General features: G+C 39.2%; 2 protein-coding genes across 2 annotated transcripts; one reads left to right on the forward strand and one right to left on the reverse strand.

Annotated features, from left to right (window-relative positions):
* Positions 1–3067: 3067 nt before the first annotated feature.
* tmem231 (transmembrane protein 231) lies at positions 3068–7485 on the reverse strand. The gene is made up of 7 exons (XM_026310441.1): positions 7084–7485; positions 6808–6974; positions 6531–6659; positions 5914–6057; positions 4913–4994; positions 4653–4758; positions 3068–4030 (listed from the first exon to the last, which is right to left on the reverse strand). The coding sequence occupies exons 1-7, from the start codon at positions 7220–7222 to the stop codon at positions 3868–3870; spliced, it is 930 nt and encodes a 309-aa protein (XP_026166226.1). The 5' UTR covers positions 7223–7485; the 3' UTR covers positions 3068–3867.
* Positions 7486–8171: 686 nt separating this feature from the next.
* Positions 8172–13382, forward strand: gabarapl2 (GABA(A) receptor-associated protein like 2). The gene is made up of 4 exons (XM_026311482.1): positions 8172–8376; positions 9705–9760; positions 10114–10286; positions 11091–13382. The coding sequence occupies exons 1-4, from the start codon at positions 8343–8345 to the stop codon at positions 11203–11205; spliced, it is 378 nt and encodes a 125-aa protein (XP_026167267.1). The 5' UTR covers positions 8172–8342; the 3' UTR covers positions 11206–13382.
* The last annotated feature ends 296 nt before the right edge of the window (positions 13383–13678 follow it).

A 13678-nucleotide genomic window follows, 5' to 3' on the forward strand; every position in this document is an offset into this window, starting at 1 on the left:
ACAGTACAGCCCCATAGATCTGCTAGCATTGACTCAATGTCTTGTTTGAATTTTCCACATGAAAACACATTGCACTTCTACTTCACTAGAAGTGTACACATTACTGCTGACATGCTCTGTCTGCTGTACTCTGTCAGCTGGTCAAGTGGTAAACAGGTCAATTAACAGAGCCTCTGTTAAAAATAGAAAGCACTGTGGTGTCTTTTATATTGTCTGTAAGTATTACAAAGATACAATATCAGTGCCAGCAATTAAAATAAACAGAAATTATGTTTACTACTGTGTCTTGTTTTAAACACCCAGTGGAACAACTTCTGTCTGCAGCTGTACTTACACTGTACCAGTGCAGTTTAGACTGGCTGCAAAATGGGTTCAATGATAAATTCTTTAAAGGGCAAATGAGAATTTTAGGTGCTGTGGTAGTGCAAACAGGGTGTGACTCTTACTAAGCTCTCCTGCTGAATTTAAACTGGCAGACTGAGTGGCTTAAATGAGCTAATACAGTGGTACTGATCCAGATTCACACACACACTCCCAAGTTTTGTTTTTTTTTATTTCTCATGGGGACTTTACATTGACTTACAATGATTTCATGGAGACTTACCCTAACAATAGTTAGAGCTAATACTTACCTAAACCTAACCCTAACATTAATCTAACCCTTAAAACAATGTGTCACCCTCAAATTCAGCACTTTACATGGTAGAGATCAGCATCTGGTACCCACAAGGAAGGTTGAGTCCCCACAATGTGAGTGTGTAAACAGTTTTTTTTAAAACTGAGTACCACCTGGCATGCACATACAGGCAAACACACTAACAAACATCTCCTGGCACAGTGAACAGAGGGAGGAAGAGAGTCATAATGAAAACCATGACGCTTGTCTGCAAATACTGCCAGTTCTGCAGATTTTCCTTCCACAAAACACATGTTTTTTCACAAGTCCTGATTACAGAAGATGTGTATCATAATAATAATCACGCACATGCTCATATGTACCTTAGCAGTTCTAGTGGTCACTCTGGACTCCTCCTATACCTACTGGTTGTGTAGAGATCTCTCTCTCTACCTGCTGGTATTACATTTGTGTCAGCCATCCATCCTTTAGCTTTCATATATGTACAAAAACCTTCACATCTCAATGTAATTCTAAATGTAATTGCAACATAATTCTGTAATAAATCTGATGCTTAGGGAGACATATTATTGACTTATGATGTAACTTTGTAGTGTTGGTCAGCAGAATACTGATGAGAATAAAAACTCTTGGAAGAGATTACACACCATCCATTGTCTCCCTCTGGTTGCCAGATGTGTGTGTATCTGCGCTCCACTGTTACTTGCTTCTTAGTGCTGTCATTGCTTGTGCCAGTGTAATGTTTAACCACAGATTCTAGCATCTTTAACTTAAATTATTGGAAGGGCAGCATTTTACAAGCTAGTTTGAAGACTCTTTATCAATTTAACAGACTTTAATTGAGGTGTGTAACAATGTGCACATGGATGTCTACACCAACAATAAAACATTTGGACACAGTTTCTTGTTCAATTCAATATAAGAGTGTCCAGATCTTTGACTGGTAGTGTAGCATATTGAGTAGTTCTTTTGTATCAAATGAATAATCTTTATTATAGAAGTATGTTCAGTATCATAATCTGTGTTTTTTTTTCTAGAATGATCAGTAAAGAAGGCATCAGATTTCCAAAGCGCAACTGAAAAATGTTCTTTCAATGAATCTCTCTCAGCTCAACAGTATTACTGATCAGCAATTTAATGTGTCACAGTTGATAAAAGGTGTATATTAAAAATGTAGAAGAGATGCTTATGGGATATCTGTGCATCTGTGCTCCAAAAACAGAGACGTGGTGTGAGAGTGTCACAATAAAGGGTCTGCAAGTGGCTGCATATAACACTGACTATTTTGTTTGAGGGAAATGGAAAGTATTAAGTATTTTACACTGAACATTATTTGCTTCAATTTGACAACCTCAAACTCTCCACAGCAGAGTTAGTCGTGCCCTGCATAACACTAGGTTTTTCCTCCCACCCCACGCCTGTTATTGTTTTCACAAATAAAAAAAGGTTTCATAAATCTGATTTTTAAGTGACTGACTTTGAGTTTTCCAAAGGTTACCAGTCTACTTGTTTATCACCCTGTGAAACTGCCATATTACTTTAATAATGTAAAGGTTCAACAAATCTGAAAGTGACGTAAAGTGACGTTATTTACGTTAAGATGTAAATAACCAACTCTAACTGGCCTTGCAAAACTCAGCCTGGGGTCGTACCACATACTGAAAAATCACCAGGTGCCACTGGTTACACAAAAACTGGCTTTGCACTGCCTCACTGGAATGAACCACCCACCTGTGCACCATGCTCTGGTACAAATATACCATAGATCAGGAAACTGTCACTGTGCCAACATAAAAGTAGGACTCGTAGTTTGCATTTATCACTTGAAAAAACACTGGAAAAAGCACTGTGGTGTCTTGTATATTGTCTGTAAGTATTACAAAGATACAAAATCAGTGCCAGCAATTAAAATAAACACCCAAATTATGTTTCCTACTGTGCCTTGTTTTCAACTTCTGTCTGCAGCTGCACCTATATTGTACCAGTCCACATTAGACCAGCTGCAAAATGGGTTCAATAATAAATGTTTTAAAGGGCAGATGAGAATGTTAGGTCCTGTACTTGTACTCAGTCCCTTCCCCAAGACATTATAATCTTAATTCTATATTAGTCATGCACAGAAACACCTTCTCAGTGTCTCAGTCAGTGTATTCTGCCTGATAGTATGTGGCTGCATTATAGTGGAGCTTAATCAGTCACATATTAACGTATTAATACTTACAAATATTTCTTGAGGATTAAGAAAGGATAGAACTTTGCCACTGACCAAAAACTCTTCCACCTTTCTTGTTATTATTCTACTGTCTCATTTTTTACACGAGTAGTCAAACTAAACTTCCTTGTTCTTTTCAATCCAAAAAGGAATCAAATATGAAAGTTAAAGTAAAATAAATAAAAGCATTAGGTTTAAAGAACATACAAAATGTTTAAAAAGTACAAAATTTTTATTATCAATATCCAAATTATTTATTATCAATATCTATCAATCACCTAAAGCAAAAAATAATGAGCATACCAACAAAGACATTCTTTTAACTACGTTCAACACAAAACATAGAAAACCATTTCGATTTTTTATAGAAAATATCATTACTACAAACAGCAGAAAAAATAATAAATGCACTTTTCAGGGAAAGAACTACTGCAGCTTCTGTTTGCTTAGAAACCTGTCCAGGAACAGGTGAAAATACAAATGCATTTGTTAGCCTCTCAGCATATTCTACAAAATATGACCAAATTATTAAATTATTATTATTAAGGAATTGAGTGATTTATTGGGAGGTTCATTGCTTAACCTATTGTTAAGTAACAAGGGAAGACTGAAAAAAAAAAAATCCTGAAGTTTAGTTTTTGGAATCACACCATGTAGAATCAGCACAGTAGCTGTGAATTTTAATGCTTGTTGTGACATTTTCTTTATAAAGAAACAGCGTAGAAGTTTTCCAATGCCACTGTTCTAATCAGTTTTCAGATCAATTAGCACAAAACCTTCAGAACTACTGTGTACAATTTAACAGGGCTCTACATGTTAAGTATGAGATACTATCTGAACACTATCGTTGAGTGTTCCTTATAATGTCAGCATGCTGTTCTGTAAAGAAACAGTCACTGAGTTAGTTTTACATGCCAGTCAAACAGTATCAGTGTTGGTGAGTCAAGTTGAAACACTGTCTCAGAAGAAGCAACCTGGTGTTTCTTGTACAAGTGGAGGCCAAAGTATTACCACTGCATCATGACAGGTGAGGTTTTTCCACAGGTAGGGGAATGGTGGTTAGAACCTGGTTCTGGAAAACAAATCTCTGGACACGCTCAAAGACCCAAAGAAAGACAAGGAGGATGCTGACATATTGAATCCAGGCAAATTTGATGGTTTCCCAGAAGCCAGGATGATAGGTGGAGGGAAATGGTTAAGGTAGAATTAATGACAAATAAGTTGGCTTACGTCCAACCCAAATTTCCCCTAAGTGATGAATAAAGTTTATCTTACCTCATTTTTATCTTGTGTTAATGAAAAAATTTAAATCTTTGGAGCTAAAAGAATTGAAAAATGTCTCTTAAATGCATGTATAGGTGGTTTTGTTTGCTTAATATAAAAACAATACAGTACTGATGCAACAAGCTCGCACGCATTTCAACAAGGCAACAATTTTACCACCTGACAGCATTATTTTGTGTCTGCTTTCAGTGCTTACATTTCCACTGACAATGCAACTGCCTACAGGTATTTCAAATGTTTTCAGTGATTGAAAGTCACATATACATGTCCCAGATACGAGTATAAAAAACAAGCATTTTGATAGGTGAGGGCTTCTGGACAATTTTATCTGTTTTTATATTTAGCTTTCTGTTTGTTTGGTCCAGCACCTGCTGAAGTGTTTTGGATTTGTACTCCTAACTTTTTATTTAAGGTAAAGAATTACTATTACTATTACTAAAGATTTGCTAATTTCTATTAGGTTGAAGTATATCCTATGTTAAAACACATACAGCTTTTCCAGTTTATATTAAAGGATATCTAATGACCTCCATGGGGTAACGGATCTCAACGTTAAGCTCAAAGGGAGAATCTGCAGCTCGTCCTACAGTCCAGACAGGCATGGAACAGGACAGCGTAGTGGTCACTGTGGTAACAAAAGGGGCAAAAAGATGGATTGAGAGAGAGAAATGATACCACTTTAGCTGTGAATGTGATAGCTGTGGGTTTAAATCCCTCTCAGATGTAGCGGTTCAGCTTGAGTCACACAGTATATTCAGTAATAAAAGCAGGTGACTTACAGTTCCTCTCCTGGTAGCTTCTAATTATGTTGTTTAGGTCATATGCACTTGCAAAAGGACTGGAGCCATCAATCACTGACACCTTGACATTAAGAAGAAAAACACACGTGGAACAATAGCTTAACAAATGAAACTCTGTGGTTAGTGCCACATCTCCTTCAGCATGTGGCAGCACTACATGCTGAGCAGTACAGGTGGTACATGTGTAATATGAGAGCTAGAATAAAGGTATCAAAAGGTATGGTATGTGCTGAGCAAGTTGTGCATGAGTAATATTGGATATCATTACATGAAGTCACTTTGGTGTCATAATACTGTGAAGTGATTTTATGCTATACATCAGGGATTTTTGAAGTCTAATACTGCCTCCACCCCCTTCTCACACTGTGTTTTTACTTCAGCTTCCACAGCTGCTGCACAGCCCCCCCCCCGTGAGGAGCAAACACGACAATGAATGGCTTCCATAGTTTAGCTTTCACACTAAATTACCATAGTTTCTATTACTAAGTGTTTGTTTATCTGGTAATCGGCCTGTAATCACAATAAAAATGACTAATTCTGTTAATAACATGGTTAGAAAAAAATAGCTTTGAATTATTAAATTTTATCTTTCGTTACACAAAAAAATGAAACCTGTGTTACTGCTGCTCAGAGTAAAAACTCCACACAGGTTTAATAAGGGATTTGAATTCCAAATCTTGTACCTCATCCATCTCATGCATCCCATCACTGCCTGAGTCCCTGCCTCACTACTGGACCCTCTGTCACCTGCTCTCTTTCATTTTCTTTGTTGACTACTTTGCATGCAAACCTCATCACCCACCTGCACATGGCTCTGCCAGGCTCTGAGTGTGTGTGTGTGTAAAATACTTTTTCATCTTATTCATGGGTGGCGAAGTCTGCTATTGTTTAATGAGCACTTGTGCAAAAGGCAAAATGAGAACACAAGGGAAAGAGAACACGTAGACAGAGAGAGACAGTGACACTCTGAGTTCTCTCACATTGTAGATGTTGTAGATCCCCCGGTGAGGCAGGGGTGTCCTCTGCTGAAGCCTCAGGTCCCCACTGATGAACAACTTCGCTCCAGGGACAGAGGAAGAGTACTGGACATAGGCCAGGCTCTGCATCACCACTGTGGACATTCGCTAGGAAACATAAAGGCAAAAACATGGTTTGTTGTAGTTGAAACCTCGACTGAGGCTTGCCTTAATGAGCCTGATGTCTTAGTGCAGTTGGCAGGCTGTACTGCTGTGTCAGCGTAGACACAGGAAAGGAGCTCCGGCTACTTGAGTGCAATGGCTCCTGTATCAGAAGGCTATTTTCCAAAGCTACACTAGCTGGCTGTGTGTTTTCTATCTCTGGAACAAAGCATATGTGTCCATGAATATATTATTATGCTAGCTATTATGAGATTACATGAATTTGAATTGCAATACATTTTGACTATGGTGGTAAAAATGGCGTTTTATAAATGGTTTTCATGCTTTGGTAACATTTAAAGAAAAAGTGCTAATCCACATAATCTGCATGGGACAATTAAGCAACACCGAATTGCACATTTGAAGCCGACCTCAACAAGTGAAAGCAACAATGCAGCAATGTGGAGAGGAGTACATACATAAAGCTGGTAGCTGAAGGTGAGGAGCAGCTGGACACTGTACACCTGTTCCGTAGGTTTTAGAGGTAGCTGCAGCTGAAAAATCAGAAGGTCCAACTTCCCGTCCTGGTTTTGATCCTCTTCTCTCACCTGTAGTGTGTGTCAAAGACATATATATATATATAGTTTGTCCTTTGCCACTGTATTTTGACAGTATTAAAAGAGCAATATCCAGTGTATTTATTATGCAATTACAGCCAGTCCACGGAGGCACAAGTGCCAGTCCACATGGTCTTACAGAGACAGAAGGGATGCGGAGGTTAGCCCCAAGCATGTTGTTGAGGTAGGGGTAGGTGCTCCAGGCCACATGGTCCCCCACTGTACTGGTTGCTGCCACTAGCAGAGTCTGATACTGGAACCTCACAACCGGTTGCTCCTCATAGGTGCTTCTTTTTAGCCAGAAACCTAAAGCAACACGGCTGTAAGCAGTGAACAAGCACTTGTACCTGTCTAGCCCAGGGCTGAAACACTGTCAGCCTCCCTCATGTAACAACAGCAGCACAAGCAGCGTTACCTTGGCTCCTGTAGGCGACCAGCAGAGGCGAGATGTAGGTGAGGCACAGCACTATGATCAGAAACAGAGTGGCTCTCGAGCAAACACTCGCCTTGTAGCGAATCAAAGCTGGCCGAGAATAGACTTCATAGAAAGCCATGGGATCCGCTGCGTTAAGAGGAACCGTCAACGGTGCGTGTCCGCCGGCTAGCTGTTTAAGCTAATTGTGAGGATGCACCTAACGTTAGTGAAAGCTCAGAGCCACCGGAGCGATATGAATACAAATGAACCCTAATATCCACAGTAATATGCACATATCTGCTTCCGACATGAAATCGTCGTTAAATGCGTATTTTATTGATATTAGCCTCCTAGCTAAACATCATGCATGGCGCCATGTTCTGGCTTTGTGTAGCGTCTCGCGGTCACCATGGCTGCCAGTGCTGCATTCATGGAATAACGCTGCAGTGCGAAAAAAGAATTCCCCCTCATTACTCCGAATTGGGAATATTCACATAGCCATCCACATTGCTTCACTGTAGTAGTCACATAATTTAAATTGGACTTTATTTACATGTAAATGATAGAAATGTTTTGCAGCTACGCTGTGAAAACCTGTCAAACCAAGTTGTCCTACACAAGAGCAAGATTCCAGGCGTACTAATGTGACACCTCTTCGTAGCCATTTTTTGTGGGTTTGACATCTGATTGTAGTAACTTGGTGTGACTCAAGTGATTAAACAGTTATCAAAATTGTTGCAAACAGTCAATTGATAAATAAACTGATCATTTCGTTTGTACAATGTGAAGGTTATATGACAAGGTTATATGCTTCCTGGGCGAAATTGTCATATGAAGTGGGAGGCAATAGGGGCACACCAACAGTTTCCCCCACAGTACTACGTTAATCCATCCATGGCCTTCATTAGTTCCTTATGGATTCTAAACAAACATTTAACTACATTATTTTATATATAAACAATTTTTGTCTGCAACCAAATAATATCCTGCGTAAATTAGTCCGCATTGTTTTTATGGGCTCCAATGATGGTAGGACAGATTATCTTCGATTGCACGTGAAGGCAGCATCATCACCGCCACACCTCTGTGAGACAGTGACGTCACCTCCCAGCGAAACGGACAGCTGGAAGCTTCAGGTAGAGAGACGGTGTTGACGTTTGGTTTTGATCGTTTTTGCCTGGATTTTTGGACACTACGCCCGATTTAGCAGCCCGTCTTTCGACTGTGCCATCACGCCTCAGTCCCGGGATCCAGCAAAGATGAAATGGATGTTTAAAGAGGACCATTCCCTCGGTAAAGGGGTTTGGATTGTTATGAAACAAGGGATGCTCTCCTAATGGTTGTAACAGCACAAGCCGCAAATGATGCTGTAAATCAATTCTGACTAACGCTGCATGCCTGGCAACAACTAACATGGTCTTCCTGCAAGTAAAATGACCCATGTAGGAATAGGGTTCACCTTTTACACGTCAATGATTTCACAGAAAAATGTTTCACCTTGCGTTTTGACATTTCATCTCCAAATTTGCATTGAAGAATTCGCCAATTTAATGTAGCCTTGCCTAGGCCTTTATTTAGCCATCGGCAGAAAATGTCTTTAGACATGCGGGACTGTAGTTGTTTTCCCGAGATACCTTCTGCTATAACGTTTTGCAGGAATTATTTTGCTAACACGACTCTGAAGATTTCATGTAAAACAAATAAAGAAAGCAGGTAGATAGATAGATAGATAGATAGATAGATAGATAGATAGATAGATAGATAGATACTTTATTGTGTTTGTTTGCAGGTAGTACTGAGTGTGTGTATTACCTAGATACAGGATAGATGAGTGTATCCTTAGCATTTGTTTCAGAGCTTCTGTGTTCCACTAACATAAATATTTAAGGATCCAAGGGGAATATTTCTAATTGTAATGTACCAGAATTTTGAATTGAGTTTGGTGTAATGTTCTGTCCATACTCAGATTGCTCACATTATTTAGCAGTCCCATATGTAACCACTCCTCAGCTCCTTTCAGCTTTTATGTGCATATTCTGCAGATATAACAGCACCGTGCTGTTTAAAGTAAATATAAATGAATATAAAATATCAAATGTAAATATAAGAGTTGCTGGACAATCTGAATTTCCCCCATGGGGATGAATAAAGTATCTATCTATCTATCTATCTATCTATCTATCTATCTATCTATCTATCTATCTATCTATCTATCTATCTATCTATCTATCTATCAGTCTATCAGCCTATCTATCTAAAGAAACTCTGCATCTGGTTTGTAGACATGTTTCTAAAAGTAGGCCTTCTGTCAGTGCTAATGAAAGCATGTAATGTGTTAGGCCTAAATGGATCCACACATCTCACCACCTATCACCTCCCTCCTCTGGCCTGTGTCTGCCTGCCAGACACCCTATCACTTGCTCTTTGATGATGGTAATTACTAAATTGTTTAGTACCAAAAGACTGTTGGTGTGATTCATTGCTTCCACTAATGACTATGGTTTAGGATCACTACTAAAATCCACTGTCTATCTGTTCATATGGAACCCAATGTTGGACTGACCTGCCTCCCTCATCCCTTTAATCTCTAACTTCGAGTGTGTTTCCTGTCTTTCCCTCAGAGCATCGATGTGTGGAGTCAGCCAAGATACGCAACAAATATCCTGACAGAGTACCGGTGAGTGAGGGGTGGAGGTGCTATTTCTGATTTCTGGCTGGGGAATGGAGCTTGAGAGAAAAGTCTAGAGATAAAGACGAGTGACTGTCTGAGTCAATGGGAGGAAAAGAACAGAAAGACTGAACAATGACAGTCCTGTCCTGACACACATATTACGATTTGGACCCCAGTGAAAAGTCTTTATTTTCCAATACCTTTCATTAAAACCATAATATATCAAAGGTGTGAATGTGTGTATTATGATCAGCTTGAGGGACTTGATATTTGACACCATGTTGCCAAAAGAAAAAAAGGATGAATGCGGCTTTATCTCAATATATATATATAATTATGTGTTCATGTGTTTACCCCAGGTGATAGTGGAGAAGGTTTCTGGCTCTCAGATAGTGGACATTGATAAGAGGAAGTACCTGGTGCCCTCTGACATCACCGTGGCCCAGTTCATGTGGATCATCAGGAAACGCATCCAGTTGCCTTCTGAGAAAGCCATATTTCTCTTTGTTGATAAAACTGTCCCGCAGTCTAGGTGAGAGCAGCATCACATTCTGCAGGTGCAATTGTGGAGGGAAGTTCCAGTAAGACAGTGAAATTTTACAGGCAAGATTGTTTCCTGTTTTGCATCATCGATCTATACTGTTTGTGCTGTGAAGCACTAAAGCAATTCCTCCCCCAAAGTGCCTAGGTGGTACACTATTTAAAATGCAGTGTAGAGGCCATTAGAGGTTGTGCAGCTTTGTGCTGATGGCCTGTTTGTTTATGGGAATTCATGTCACTTCTGCAAATCAATGTTAAAATAATTTATTGATCTCAAGCTTCTATTTGTAGCACTTTTAAAACAAAGCAGAATATCATGTTTGCATAATTCTGTCCTCAAAGTACTCAAGATATTTTGTTTTGGAATTATCCATATTTATTAACTATTTAATAGGGGCTGGACAAACCTCTGCTGTGCATTCAACTTTTAAGCCGTGGCAGTCTTCATGTAAAATGTATTCTTGGTTCATATTGGCCAAAGTGAAAATTCATGCTCTAACCACAGACCTAGCTGACCTCACATTCCCCCAAAATGCAGGCTTTGTGTTGGAGTAAAGCTCCATAAAGATGATCACGGCAGGGATACTTCCCTCAGAAATACTCCAGCCCTCACTTCCTGTCTTAGTAGCAGCTTTGACACACCAGCATTTTAAAATGGCAAAATTTCAAAGTGGAATCACTACACTCTATTGGTACTGGCGAGATAAAATTAAGTCATGTGCGTGATCTGTGTAAAAGTTCACCTCTGTTCTTGAACCTCTGAGCTAATAAAAGTGGTTTCTGCTGTGTGTTACAGTCTGACCATGGGCCAGCTGTACGACAAGGAGAAGGATGAGGACGGCTTTCTGTATGTGGCCTACAGTGGAGAAAACACCTTTGGCTATAAGGCCTTTCATACAACACAGGGTTAAAGCTTCAGCGAATACCAGTCACTCTCTGTCTCACAGACAAACACACACATACACTGACACGGCCGAACAGATGCTGGTGCACAGTGTTTTAAACATTGGCCTTCACGTGTGTGACAAAAGTAATGCACCTACACATTTGGTACATTGATTAGTGGTCGATTTTTGATACAAACAAAATACACATTCATTTTCATTATGAAGTAATCATAAACCACACAAAAATACTACAGTGAACAAAGTGCTTCACAAAATTTTGACAGCCTCAGATTAGTTTGAATTTAATGATTGTTGGTGATTACAGTTTAAAGGCCAGTTGTGGAGAGAAATATCTTTAACACTGCCGTGACATAAGGATAAAAATCACCACGCATGTCATCTGTCATTAATTTAACACACACACACACACACACACACACACACACACACACACACACACACACACACACACACACACATCTTACTTTGAGTCCAGCTTTGTCATTGCAGATATTTGTGTTCAGCTGAAGTGAGGGAGAAACTCTGTAATCGTGAATCAGAATCATTAACCATGTTGTGGATGTATGTGTATAACATATCGTGTATACCAATGTAAGTATGTAACTTTAGTCCACCAGGTCCGATCAGAACCTCAACAGGTCATGAGAACGACTAATAAGCATGTGAGAGCTTGTGAGTTGGTGGGTGACTGGAAGCTGGTGAGGAGGCAGCCAGGGCAGAGTCTGTATAGCTCAGGGCCAGGGACCTGCATCAGTCCCTGTGGATGTTACTGAGTGCTTCGCAGTCTGGCTTCGCATTTGCACATTATGTTGGATGAATAGATGTCACCACCACCCTCGGATTCAGACTGCCAACAGGAAGTCATGAGCCTCAGTGAACAGCTAAAGAAATTCAACACTTTCCTTGAAGTTTATTGTGTTGAATTGTGATATGTTAACATTGTTATCACTGGGTAACAGCGGCAACATTACAGGCACTAAAAGAGGAGGCTTACTTTGTTATATTATCAGCCTGTGACACTCTGTCCAGGAGATACTCAGTGAAAAAGTGCTGCTCTGTTCAACTTGTTATCAGGTAGCGGTTTCTTATGTTTTTCAGAATGCCTTTCAACAGTTTCCATAAACGTCTGTTCTACCAAGCTTTTTCACTGCACACAGTCTGACTTGGGATTTACACACGTCTAAATTGTTGGAATCATCAGTAACGTTAATAATTTCACCTGTGTTTCTCCAGCCATAACCAGACAAAATGTCTTCTGTGTGTCTTCTTTGTGCTTAATACTGACCTGACTGCTGATGTTTTAGTGGAGCATTTAGGTACATGTATAAAAGGTACATATAGTAACATCAGAAGCAGTATTATGCTGCATTACGTTTATTTTTTTCTCATTTTCCTGGAATGTGCGTCTGTGTTACCAAACATAGGTATCTGACGGCTGAAATTTTAATCAGTAATATACGCAAGGCTCTCAGTGTAAATGCTGGTTAATGAAATAACTGAAAGCCTTTTTATACTGTGCAGAGTACTTTCAGACTTGTAAATGACTGAATACGTCCAGTGGTCATTTACCAATCAATCCTGTGACCACAGTAAAAATATAAAAAACACTGTAATTAACATCTCCAAAATTTCAAGTAAAGTGTTGCTCAGGTCTTTAGCTGTACAGATTCCAAAGGTGTAAAATCAGAACCACCGTTAACTTTCTTACCTTCACTGAGGTAACTCTGAAGCTGACAATTTGGCTGCAGCTCTAGTCTTTGGTGCTGAATCAGAGCAAGACATCTGATGTGTTTCCACACTTTGCTTTGACTCATTAAAGTATTCATATTTGTGCACCGCAAAGCTGATTCAGGCATTTAAACATTGTATGTAGATGTGTAATATATTTATGAAATGCTGAGTAATAACACAGCAGGGTTGTTTTATTTCATCAGTGTTGTATGATTATTAACTATATCTTACAGACAAAGGAATTTTAGATATTTGAAGTAAGGGAGACCAATAAAAATGAATGTAAAATTAATCGTAAGGTGTCTCTGTCATATTAAAAAGAAATATTTGTCAGTACACTTACACTTTATATTTGTACAAAATTAAAGGTACACTGTACAGTTTTGACCACGTGCTATGGAGTAATGTTTTCCAAGTGGATGCCTTTTGGTTTGTCATGCACAAGGTAACATGAGCATGGAGCCAAAATGTCTGCAGTGTGTGTGCTAAAATGCACCACAAAAGGCAATGAAGGAGACTGCTACAAAGTCCAAATGTTCACCCAAATTGACACTCCAGTGATTTAATGTTGGGGATTGGTGAAAGATATACAGTGGGTACGGAAAGTATTCAGACCCCTTTAAATTTTTCACTCTTTGTGTCATTGCAGCCATTTGCCAAAATCAAAAAAGTTCATTTTATTTCTCATTAATGTACACTCAGCACCCCATCTTGACAGAAAAAAACAGAAATGTAGAAATTTTTG

This window comes from Mastacembelus armatus, chromosome 6 (genome assembly GCF_900324485.2).
Source record: "Mastacembelus armatus chromosome 6, fMasArm1.2, whole genome shotgun sequence".
Lineage (NCBI taxonomy): Eukaryota > Metazoa > Chordata > Actinopteri > Synbranchiformes > Mastacembelidae > Mastacembelus > Mastacembelus armatus.